The 13,254-nt window shown below is 34.0% G+C and overlaps 1 protein-coding gene across 10 annotated transcripts in view; it reads left to right on the forward strand.

Moving 5' to 3' along the window:
* Positions 1-13,254, forward strand: part of MYO6 (myosin VI) — a 176,027-nt gene that overhangs the window by 160,576 nt on the left and 2,197 nt on the right. For 3 of the 10 annotated variants that reach the window (XM_033217694.1, XM_033217697.1, XM_033217695.1), the window contains 5 exons: positions 424-462; positions 6,170-6,273; positions 7,075-7,206; positions 10,492-10,518; positions 12,892-13,110. In XM_033217694.1, coding sequence (XP_033073585.1) covers positions 424-462; positions 6,170-6,273; positions 7,075-7,206; positions 10,492-10,518; positions 12,892-13,110 — 521 coding nt within the window. The remainder of the gene's footprint in view (positions 1-423; positions 463-6,169; positions 6,274-7,074; positions 7,207-10,491; positions 10,519-12,891; positions 13,111-13,254) is intronic. The other 7 variants (XM_033217698.1, XM_033217701.1, XM_033217702.1 and 4 more) reach the window with 3 other exon arrangements.

The following is a 13,254-nucleotide window of genomic DNA, read 5'->3' on the forward strand; positions in this document are numbered from 1 at the left end:
CATCAGCTTGTGGTTTTCCACCATTGTGCCTTATCTAACTAATATTTACTAAACAACTCTGGTACAAAAATCCTCACATGGAATCTATATCTTGCCAAGTTTCCTGTATGGATTTAGACCATGTTACTTATATTCTGTATGTAAAAGAATACCATAAAAGCTTTCCTGAGATTTTATCTAAAAGTTGCTACTGCAAAAATGGAGAGGCATTCAGATAACTTTAACTGGATTTAAACGAAAATATTGCTGTGTGTTATGGCTAGATTTGTTGAAAACTATATCGTAGGCATTAACAAAGTAAAACAGTTATAAACAGTTGTTAAATAATATTGAAAAAATATATTTTAATTATACTTTTAGATCTTTTAATTAATTTATGTAGTATGCCTTTTATGTAACCATATTGTGTTATTTTTCTTGTAGGGAACAAATGGCCAAAGAAATGTCAGAATTTTTGAGTAGGTTAGTGCAGTGTAATTGGGGGAAATGAGTGTTCACCTCAAAATCATATTTTTAAATTACTTTTGATTATTTGGACCAGAACCTGTTACATGAGTAGCCTGCTTTTTCTATGTAAAGTGATATTTATTTCTGTACAAGAAATATCACTTCTCCCTCACACTACCCAACAAAGAAAAAGTTAAAAAGCAGTATTCCTTCAAAGTCGTGGGGATACCATTGGCATTTTGAATGGGACAGTTCCCTTGGCAGTGGAACTCTACTGCTTATCTCTGGCCGCCACCAACTTAGTCTCAGGAGGGGATTTCTTCCCCTCGTTATGACAAAATGAGTATTTCGCTGCTCTCCCTGGGGTGGTGCTCCCCCTAATTTGTGCCTGTTGAAGAGGAGGTAGAGGAAGAGCATGGCTCTTGAGGGGCTCTGCACTATGGCACATGGTTTGAAAACCACTGGTGTAAATTGAGCCACCAACAGGATCTGGTCTGTTACTTTTATAAATGGATATGATTCACTAACATGTTAATTCTTAATTTTGAAGTTATAAAGATAATTAGCTGTGTTAATATATTTTTAAAAATCAGTGTGCTACTGTTGTATTCTTTACATGATTGTCTTTATAGCAAGTCTGAATAATCAGCAAATTATCCCTTTAGTATTTTAGTAACTCCAGAAATGGAGGTGGGGAACATTTAAATGTGTTGCATTGATGTACTTCTTTGGATGCTGTTTTTTAGTAGATGTACTTTTGTTTCAGTTAATAGGAATGAAAAGTTAGTGTTATTAAAACCATATTTTAAGCAATAATCATTTGAATTTAATGTAATTTTTAAAAGTATCAAAACACATTTTACATATATTCTAATACCTTATATACACTGACAATCTGTAACACTGTCTGTATGTCAGTTTACCTCTTCTTTCAGAAGAAAACAACAAGAACAAAACCTAATAATTTTCAGCTGTCCTCCTAGAAAAGAGTCCCAGAACAGCTTAAAAATAAAAGGATTTTTTTTTTTTTTTTTTTTGGTTTATTGATTGGTAGTTTAGGGATGTAGAAAAGACAAAGAATATTTGAATAAATGTAAAAGCATGATTTATTGTTAAGGGAATGAGAGACCTTGCTGATACACAGCTGGCCGTTTTTGAGCAAAGCAATTAAGACCAAAAAGCTACATGGAAAATTGCCACTTACACCGCTTATGAAAAGTATAGATTCTGCAACAAAGCTAAAACAGATTTTAATCATAAAAATACAGGAAGGACTAATGGCCACACATTATTCTTTAGCTGGTCTTATATGTAACTAACAATCACTACGTCAAACAATTTTAAGTAGGTAGGATGAAGAATGCTATTTTTTATTCTCTAGAAAGAAAGCGTATGCAGGCCTTTTAAAGAAGTGAGGGCACCTTATTTATTTCATTGTTAAGCTTAATATTGAAAGAATAATTTCTTTTACTTCAGGAAGAAAGTAACATATTCTCAAACATCATTTTTCAATTAAATATGTGTCTTCACTGCTTGCCAGGATGGCTGTTATCTTTCAAAATGTAAAAGACTGAGGAAATACATGTTTATTTTCAGGGATTATATTTTGATCAACCCTCTTTAAGAGGAAGTATCTTCCAGGTAGTAGATGATAATGGAGAATTTCCTTGTGTGATATATAAGAAGCAATGCTTTTGTTCTTTAATACTTATTTTAATATTTTGTGCCACCTTCTTTTCATGTCTTGAAATGTGATGTATTTAAACTCTTCCTTTGTTACATTGAGCTTAAAGTCTTGCAGCTTATTCTGCGTGTCTGCTATTTGCAAGTGTAATCTTTTGCTGAAAAATAAGTGTATTATTACAGAAAAGAAATTGTTTGCATATTTTCTGATTAGTGATCTCAAATTATATGCATAAAAGTCTTAAAGACCAGGTGTGGTGGCTCACGCCTGTAATCCCAGCACTTTGGGAGACCGAGATGGGCGGATCACTTGAGCTCAGTAGTTTGAGACCAGCCTGGGCAACATGGCGAGACCACATCTCTACAAAAAATACAAAAATTAGCCTGGCTGGTTGGTGGGTGCCTGTAGTCCCAGCTATTTAGGTGGCTGAGAGAGTAGAGCAGGCTACTCATGTAACAGGAGAATTGCTTGAGCCCGGTGGTGGAGGTTTCAGTGAGCCAAGATTGTACCACTGCACTCCAGCCTGGGTGACAGAGCCAGACCCTTTCTCAAAACAAAACAAAACAAAACAAAACAAAAAACTAAACAAACAACAAAAAAACAAAAAAGCAGGCCTTAAAGCACTGAGTAGCCCTGTTTTGAAAAAGTTGAATTTATTTCATTTAATTGAGTGCTTTGAATTTTATTTCTTTTCTCTTTCCTCATACAAATGTTCCCACTGAATGGGTCATAATACAATACTTGTGCCCTTTGAAGTCTCTGTTATTTACCTCATGAGCTAAAATCTCTTGAATTTACTACTTTTCTTATTATGAGGGTATGGATTTTGTCTGCTTATAGAACTTTTCTAAGTGTTCTTATAGCAGTGAAGCCTAGAAAGTAAGAGTTTCCAGATTCCATCCATTCTTTTTTTTTTCCCCCCTTTATTTATTTATTTATTTATTTATTTTTTTATTTTTTATTATACTTTAAGTTCTAGGGTACATGTGCATAACGTTTATATCATGTATAACTCCCCAATGCAATCCCTCCCTCCTCCCCCCTCCCCATGATAGGCCCCAGTGTGTGATGTTCCCCTTCCCGAGTCCAAGTGATCTCATTGTTCAGTTCCCACCTATGAGTGAGAACATGCGGTGTTTGGTTTTCTCTTCTTGTGATAGTTTGCTAAGAATGAAGGTTTCCAGCTGCATCCATGTCCCTACAAAGGACGCAAACTCATCCTTTTTGATGGCTGCATAGTATTCCATGGTGTATATGTGCCACATTTTCTTAATCCAGTCTGTCACAGATGGACATTTGGGTTGATTCCAAGTCTTTGCTATTGTGAATAGTGCCGCAATAAACATACGTGTGCATGTGTCTTTGTAGTAGAGTAATTTATAATCCTTTGGGTATATACCCAGTAGTGGGATGGCTGGGTCATATGGTACATCTAGTTCTAGATCCTTGAGGAATCGCCATACTGTTTTCCATAATGGTTGAACTAGTTTACAATCCCACCAACAGTGTAAAAGTGTTCCTATTTCTCCACATCCTCTCCAACATCTATTGTTTCCTGACTTCTTAATGATTGCCATTCTAACTGGTGTGAGATGGTATCTCATTGTGGTTTTGATTTGCATTTCTCTGATGGCGAGTGATGACGAGCATTTTTTCATGTGTCTGTTGGCTGTATGGATGTCTTCTTTTGAGAAATGTCTGTTCATATCCTTTCCCCACTTTTTGATGGGGTTGTTTGTTTTTTTCTTGTATATTTGTTTGAGTTCTTTGTAGATTCTGGATATTAGCCCTTTGTCAGATGAGTAGGTTGCAAAAATTTTCTCCCATTCTGTAGGTTGCCTGTTCACTCTGATGGTAGTTTCTTTTGCTGTGCAAAAGCTCTTTAGTTTAATGAGATCCCATTTGTCAATTTTGGCTTTTGCTGCCGTTGCTTTTGGTGTTTTAGACATGAAGTCCTTGCCCATGCCTATGTCCTGAATGGTACTACCTAGATTTTCTTCTAGGGTTTTTATGGTATTAGGTCTAACATTTAAGTCTCTAATCCATCTTGAATTAATTTTCGTATAAGGGGTAAGGAAAGGATCCAGTTTCAGCTTTCTACTTGTGGCTAGCCAATTTTCCCAGCACCATTTATTAAATAGGGAATCCTTTCCCCATTTCTTGTTTTTGTCAGGTTTGTCAAAGATCAGATGGCTGTAGATGTGTGGTATTATTTCTGAGGACTCTGTTCTGTTCCACTGGTCTATTTCTCTGTTGTGGTACCAGTACCATGCTGTTTTGGTTACTGTAGCCTTGTAGTATAGTTTGAAGTCAGGTAGCGTGACGCCTCCAGCTTTGTCCTTTTGACCTAGGATTGTCTTGGCAATGCGGGCTCTTTTTTGGTTCCATATGAACTTTAAAGCAGTTTTTTCCAATTCTGTGAAGAAAGTCATTGGTAGCTTGATGGGGATGGCATTGAATCTAGAAATCACCTTGGGCAGTATGGCCATTTTCACGATATTGATTCTTCCTATCCATGAGCATGGTATGTTCTTCCATTTGTTTGTGTCCTCTTTGATTTCACTGAGCAGTGGTTTGTAGTTCTCCTTGAAGAGGTCCTTTACATCCCTTGTAAGCTGGATTCCTAGGTATTTTATTCTCTTTGAAGCAATTGTGAATGGAAGTTCATTCCTGACTTGGCTCTCTGCTTGTCTGTTACTGGTGTATAAGAATGCTTGTGATTTTTGCACATTAATTTTGTATCCTGAGACTTTGCTGAAGTTGCTTATCAGCTTAAGGAGATTTTGGGCTGAGACGATGGGTTTTTCTAAATATACAATCATGTCATCTGCAAACAGGGACAATTTGACTTCTTCTTTTCCTAACTGGATACCCTTGATTTCTTTCTCTTGCCTGATTGCCCTAGCCAGAACTTCCAACACTATGTTGAATAGGAGTGGTGAGAGAGGGCATCCCTGTCTTGTGCCAGTTTTCAAAGGGAATTTTTCCAGTTTTTGCCCATTCAGTATGATATTAGCTGTGGGTTTGTCGTAAATAGCTCTTATTATTTTGAGGTACGTTCCATCAATACCGAATTTATTGAGCGTTTTTAGCATAAAGGGCTGTTGAATTTTGTCAAAAGCCTTTTCTGCAATAGAAAAAGAGGGAATCCTCCCTAACTCATTTTATGAGGCCAACATCATCCTGATACCAAAGCCTGGCAGAGACACAACAAAAAAAGAGAATTTTAGACCAATATCCCTGATGAACATCGATGCAAAAATTCTCAATAAAATACTGGCAAACCGGATTCAGCAGCACATCAAAAAGCTTATCCACCATGATCAAGTGGGCTTCATCCCTGGGATGCAAGGCTGGTTCAACATTCGCAAATCAATAAACGTAATCCAGCATATAAACAGAACCAAAGACAAGAACCACATGATTATCTCAATAGATCCATCCATTCTTTTAGCTGACTTTAATGACTCTCATGTGGTGGGTTGCAGGTCTGGCTACTTACCTATATAACTCCGTAAACATCCAGAGGCCCAGGGATATTCTGAGCCACTGTGTGTGAATGGAGTTTGGCCATCTGTAGCTTTCAGCAGTCTCTCCAGGTGGTTGCACTGTGCAGCCTCATGGCTCATAAACAAAACTTTGATATGCTTTTAACGATCTTTCAAGTGTGTTGAGGATTTCTTTTTTGATTTTGAGGAATATACATCAGTATATTTTTAAACTTTAAATTTAGTTCATATATACATTAGTAAAAACATTGAAACTGAAGTCTGGGGGAAGTTTGTGGAACTAGAATATTAGAATCAAATGTTTGGACTTAAAATCTAATATGACTATCAAGTGGCATGCTGGAAAATTTTAATTTATTTGGCTGTCTTTTAGTATGCCATTCTTAATCTCATCTGTCAAAGAAACAAAAATTATATTTTTCTAGTAGCTGTTTCCAGTTTTCAAACTTATGCATGGTTTCTTGCCTCTTTAGTCAATGTTTTCTTCATGTTTCTGGTTTAAACATGCAAAAATGTGTAATAATTACAGAGGTCCTGCTGTACAAGCTACCAAAGCAGCTGCTGGTACCAAGAAGTATGATCTTAGTAAATGGAAATATGCAGAACTACGTGATACCATCAATACTTCTTGTGGTAAGTGTTTGGAGAAGATCAGTAATAGAAAATGTTCATAGTGATAGGTGATAAATACATAGATTGGGGTGAGGTGTGTGTGTGTGCGTGCGCATGTGTGTGTGTGTGTGTGTGTATATGTATATATAAATATATGTGTGTATAAATATATGTATGTATATATAATACCTATATTATCTGAATCTTCGGTCTATGATTGTAAAGTAACAGATAACAATCCAGTGTTTCTTGTTAAGGCTATTTTTCTTCCCACAGAACAATTAGAGTAAAATAGTATATCCAGAGGATCCCACATAGTTGTGTTATTTAAATCACAGTGTTTGAATTCAGAAAACTATGAGTAGGAACGATGAATTCAGAAAACTGTGACTAGAAACAAAAGTATAATTGTACATAATTTCTCACTATATTCTTTCCCTCCATTTAGTATATCTGCATAATTAGAAAAGTCTTGCTTGTAATTCTAGTTTGTATTTTATCACAGTGACTTTTTACTCTATTGTCAAGACTTGTGGGCTTCGACAAGTTGTTTAACATTTCTGATTCAATTCATATATAGAAGACCGGTTTAGTTCAGAGTTCTGTGGAGCAAATGATATAAGATATAATGACATAAGGAAATGATCTATAAATTTGAACAATATTATAAAATGCTTATCTTTATGAATAACTAGCTTACTTTTGATTTTGTATCATTAATTTAAAAATAAAAAATCTCCTTATGCCACAGAATAATTATATTATTATGTTAGATGAATAAATTAACATGTCTTTTTTTTTTTTGCTCTATGTAATCAATAGATATTGAGCTACTGGCAGCTTGCAGAGAAGAATTTCATAGGAGACTAAAGGTGTACCATGCTTGGAAATCTAAGAACAAGAAGAGAAATACTGAAACAGAGCAACGTGCTCCAAAGTCTGTTACTGATTATGGTAAAAACAGATCTGTACTTTTGAATGTTTTAAAATATGTACATATAAATGCATGTATCTGTACTTAAGACATTTGGGTAAAATGTCCCCTATAAATTTTCTCCTGCTGTAGAACTGTGAGCCATTGAATCTAACACAGCCTTGATGGCCTTTTATAGCATTATTTTTATGAGTGTGTCTTTAAACTCTTTCTTGTTAAGATATATTGAATTTACTATAATTCAGACAATAATTTTCTTGTCTGTATTGAAGAGGGTGTGCATGTATAATTTTCACACATACACACCCACACACACACATGCACACACTCACAAGATTAAATGTGAAAACGTCAGGATTGCCATGCATCTTTTAATTTAAATGTGAAATGAATTTTACATATGAAAATGAGTTGCTAAAAAGGATGATGGTTAGTTTTTATTTTTAAATTTTCTATAATTTTTGTTTTTTAAATAAATAGAGATGAGGTCTTGCTATTTTGTCCAGGCTGGTCTCAAACTGCTGGGCTCAAGCAGTCCTCCTGCCTTGGCCTCCCAAAGTGCTGAGATTATAGGCATGAGCTACTGCTCCCACCCCTTTTTCTAATTTTTAAAATTGAATGTAGCTCAGTTTTTAGAAATAGTTCCCTGAAATACCCAATATTGTTATCTTTTTTATATTTCGGTATAAGTACTTTTCTGTTGCTCCCAGAATAGGGTTATAGCCTGGAAAAAGAAAGGAATTGATTACAAACGATTACATTAGCTGTTCACTGTCTGTGTACTGAGTTCTGACCACAGATTACCTTTGTTTTGCAAAAAATGACAATGGTCTGTTCTTTTTAGCTGTAAATGTTATAATTACTACCTTTAGCTTGACAGACTTTCATTATATTGTATTTCAAAATTAATACATCTGAGTGATCACACTTCTTAAAACAAAGAGAGGTTCTTGTAATATTTGGCACACACATTTTAAATTAATATACACACATGCATTGTCCATTTACACTCTTAATTCGTTTGTTTCAAAAAGAATTGTACTGCAAACATTATTTTACAATACTGCAAATATATGAAAGTGAGAAATACTACCTTGCTTCTGACTACAGTTTTGCCTAGATCAGGGTTTGATTTTTTCATTGGGATCCTGAACATGGATTTTGTTATTTTGTTATGCAAAATGCCAAGGTGTATACTTGAAATTGGAAAGTAGAGTAGGAGAGATATAACCCAGTAAAAGCATGCATGAACTTTAACATTAACTGAGAATATGTGTGATATGTGAGTTGTAATTTCAGTGTTTAAAGCAATAATTGCACTTACTATGTTTAAGTTGGCACAGTTTATTAGCTTAATTCTGGCTAACATCAAGGTGACAACAGATTTAATATTTTGTGTTTTTTTTTCCCCCAAGGGGTATATTCCCAACAGTTGATAGCATAGTTTAGCAATGCAGGACCCAAGTTGACTTAAAAAATGAGTTCTTGGTTATGTTTTGCTTCCTCACTACCTTCCAAGTAAATAAAAGCAATGTTTAAATAAAGTCAATTTAATAGTGGAATTTTAGTGTTTCTAAGTTGTTGCAAAGAACAGATTGAGTGAGGGCAATATTATTATTAATAAGGGTAATATAAGTGCCAGTGATTGCTAAGAGATGGCAGTCAGAATATAGGACTATGCAAGGCAGTGGGAGGTCACTTGTAACCAAGAAGTGGCAGGTGGAAGCCACACTAAACACTGTGACACCACTCTCTTCTCCAGTTTCATTTTTTTCCTCTTCGAATTGAACACAACCAAACGATTACATTAGCTGTTCACTGTCTGTGTACTGAGTTCTGACCACAGATTACCTTTGTTTTGCAAAAAATGACAATGGTCTGTTCTTTTTAGCTGTAAATGTTATAATTACTACCTTTAGCTTGACAGACTTTCATTATATTGTATTTCAAAATTAATACATCTGAGTGATCACACTTCTTAAAACAAAGAGAGGTTCTTGTAATATTTGGCACACACATTTTAAATTAATATACACATATTTATTGTATTTGTGAGTCAAACTTTGATACCTTATTCATCTAGCTTTACCCAAAAAAGATGCAAATAATATGTGGCTCACCTTGCCGGTTCAACTACTATTTCTGTTTGTACTATGTCATTTGGGAAAACAAAAGAGTAGATTAGGAAAATTTCCTAAGGGTTCTATCAAGGTTTATGAACTAATTTAGGAATTTATGTGAACACAACCCCACACATACATATTAAGCTTTCAGAGAACTTGATTATGAGTTGCTTTCAGGATATATTTTATCAAATGTAACTTCTGCTCTGAAAAGTACTTTTTTTGCTTTTCTCTTTCTCTTTATGTTCTTATATAAAATTCATCCTGACACAGGAGCATAGCTAAAAGCAAAGGTTAAAGAGCACCAAGAAGCTCAGTTGAGAAAATTCTATACTTAGATGATTTCCTAATGTGGCAGCCAAACACCCTTTAAAAGGAAGTGCTGTGTAGTCTAATATTTAGAAGGAACAGTTCATTAATTTGAGAAAAAATGATGACAACTTATGATTAACAAAAATGTAGCTTTGTATTGTTGACTTAAAGAATAATACGTTGACAGCTAATGGTAAACTCTTAAAAATAATATGTAAGGAGCCTCAGACCCTCTTCCTGGTACAGTCCTGGATGAGCATGCTCTCATCTCATTTACTGCAGAGGGAGATTCTTAGAAATAATTTTTTGGGCAGTAGCAAATCACCTAGTAAATATTTACAGTAATTGTTTAAAACAATGATTTTTGAAAGTAGTTTTATTATAGTTTCTAAAATAAAAATGGCGTGAGTTTAAGATTTAGACAGTTTAAAGAAAGCAAAACGTACTGTTATCAACAAGTAGTAATGTTTTTACTCCTGTAATATATATAATTTTCTGAAGAATTCTCATTATTTTCTATGAAAATTCTAGTAATGTATGAAAGGTGCTGTAATCTCTCTTAAGTCATTGTTTTTGTTTGGATATATGTTCCAGAAATCACAAATGAAGTGTGGTTTTTAAATTTTGGTCCTCTTCATATGTGCTTCCATCAGAAATTTCCTAAGCCTAATCAGTCAAAATAGCCTTTTAAAAAAATCAGAAAGCAGCACCTGCTTTTAGGTAATTCTGAGAATATTTGGCTTGTAGATAGGATATTTACTTTTCAGTCACCACCTCAATTGATGGGAAGACTTTTATAAATTAGAAAACTGCTCATTTAACAGTTTTGGCATTTTTATCTTTTCTTCAACATAAAATATTTGTTCACAGATTTTGCACCATTTTTGAACAGTTCACGTAAGTCAATGGGTGGTAACTCATGAGCTAACTGGAAGACGGGTTAAAATACTTTACAAAATACTAACTTCTATTAAATGTTTTGCTACAATTTTAAGTGGAATTGTAGTGTGTTAAAGTTGTTATATCCATACTAAGATATATTTTAATTTGAGATGATGCTTTATTTGGATCACTCCAATATGTATATGTATTACAAAAAATCTAATGAAATTAATGTTTTATCAAATTACTTACATTAAGAAAATGACTAGCATTTTAAACTGAGAGAGTATGTAATTCTTATTGTAGCAAAACTCTTAACATAGCAGCTGACCTTTTAGAATAAAGACTAACTTTTAGGTGCTGGTTTTTGGTCACTGTATTTTCAAACACTGATGGTGTCTGCATTTCTGTCCAAAGGTATTTTAGTTTTATAGATAATGTGATAGTGTATACAGGTTTAATAATGATACCTCCTTAAATAGAAAGAGGAGATTATTGTTACGTTTATAGCTTCTTATGATACACATTCTTTGGTAATTTAAAAGCTTTGAGTCACCTTAGTGTACAGTAAATCTCTTGTAGAATTAGTTGGGCAGTAATGATTTGGATATAATGTCACATTCATTTTCCACCTGGTTGGACCTGATGTTTTGAAGTGCTACTTATAATTTATAGGGCTGCATTTGAAGATTACACAATTGAATATGAGGGAAAATTGTTTAGAATATTAGTTTCAATCTTTTAATGTCTGTATCTTTGTGTTTTTTCAGATAAGTATTCCTTTCTAGTCTTCCCCGACAAAATTTCAGTTCTCCCATTAGTAAGAAAAGCTATCAAAGACTTTCTATTTAGTTTCTTAATTTTATCCAGTATCTTAACTTACAGGAGACTTACTTCAAATTAAAAAGTCATTCATTAATTAATGAATGACTATCAGTATCATGGTACATTTCTCGTAAACTGGACATTAAATTCTAATTCACTACTTAAGATGGAGAGAAGGTTTTAAAATTCTTACTTTTGAATTAGTACATTTTCCACAATGTAGGGAGTTTTAAAAACTTAAAGTAGAAACACTGAACTGTAAGTAGCTCTGGGAAAACAGGAGCGAAAGAATAGATAAGCAGATGTCTGTTAATTTGTGATGCAACTTTTAAAGTTACTAACAAAACCGGGCCTCTCGTTCCTTCATAGGCATATTTAGCTTTGCTAACTGCTTTTTGCTTTCTCTGGTTTGCAAAGAAATAAATTCAACTGCTATAAAGCTTTTGCTATTTGTTGGCATAAAAAGTAGAATAAGAGTATTTTCATCCTTTCAGTATTTGCAAATTCTTACAAAGCCATGTGGCTGTTCTCGACTTTATATCATATGTATATTTTACAGTGTTTCTTTGACACACTTAGATTTTCATAGTGAGACTCTTAAATGAGCTGCTGTAAATGGTTGGTCCACTTTTGAAGTTCTGTGAGTATGAAACATATTAAACAGGCTAACCAAACTTATTATACTGCTAAAGATGTAAAGTCATTGCCCCAGGGAAATCTTTACATTTGCAGATAAAATAAAAACCTACTTGTTAAGTAATGAAAATTGAGCTAGGAATGAACGATTGATATGAATGAAATGCCCAGTACTAGTAGAAAAGCAAGGATTTTTCTTTTCTATTGACAAGGAGAATCAAATGTTACATACTTTGTGCTTACTTCATTGGATTTTATTCCAAAAGAAATCTGATTTCAGAGTAAGTAAGTATCTTTAAGGGAAAGTTTATGCTTACTGTTATAAGGTAGTTTTTTTTTTTTGTCATATGGTTGTCTAAATATTGTTAATATCTGTATTATTTGGTCATTTTAAATCCTAAAATTTGTTGGCAAAAGAAAAAAATTTTATATAACTTCTACTTTTTGTGGAAATAGTGATTAAATTGACAAATGTCTACATCCTTCAGATTTTTGAAATTAGTGTTTATTTTGTTCTATCATAAATAGTCTAATAAAAGTTACTTGACAAATTTGAACTCTTTGGAGGAAGAATATAAATTTAGTAAATAATAGTAGTTTGTTTTCCTGCTATGTGATTTTATTTTAGGTTACTGTTACAGTGATCTGTGGGAATCTGACAGGGGTTTGTTGCTGGTGGTGGTGGTGGGGTGTGTGTGTGTGTGTGTGTTTGCAATGCTAAGAAACTTCTTAAGGGAAAGACAATTCTAAGAAGTAACACTCTGAATTTTATTAATTTGTAGGCAATAAATATTTGCATTTTGTTTTAAATTTACTATTAGGGACCTTTCTACTTTTTAAAAAATTATTGGGGGTATATTTTAGGATTAAAGGCTCTTTTCTTTTCCCTTGAGCTGCTGGTATAACTTTCCTTGTTCTGTGTAATAGCTCAGCAGAACCCAGCAGCTCAGATTCCTGCCAGGCAGCAGGAGATTGAAATGAACCGACAGCAACGCTTCTTCCGCATCCCATTCATCCGCCCTGCTGACCAGTACAAAGACCCTCAGAATAAGAAAAAAGGCTGGTGGTATGCCCATTTTGATGGACCATGGATTGCCCGGCAAATGGAACTCCATCCTGACAAGCCACCCATCCTACTTGTGGCTGGTGTGTATGATTCACCTGAAAAACAAATTATTAAACAAAAAAGATCATAAACTCTCTGACTGAAACATTCTAATGTATAATATAATAATTTATTAAATTTCAGGGTTGAGGGATGGAGTCTTGTGGTTAAGTCATATTTCCAGT

The sequence above is a fragment of the Trachypithecus francoisi genome, unplaced genomic scaffold, assembly GCF_009764315.1.
Source record: "Trachypithecus francoisi isolate TF-2019V2 unplaced genomic scaffold, Tfra_2.0 Lachesis_group10, whole genome shotgun sequence".
Lineage (NCBI taxonomy): Eukaryota > Metazoa > Chordata > Mammalia > Primates > Cercopithecidae > Trachypithecus > Trachypithecus francoisi.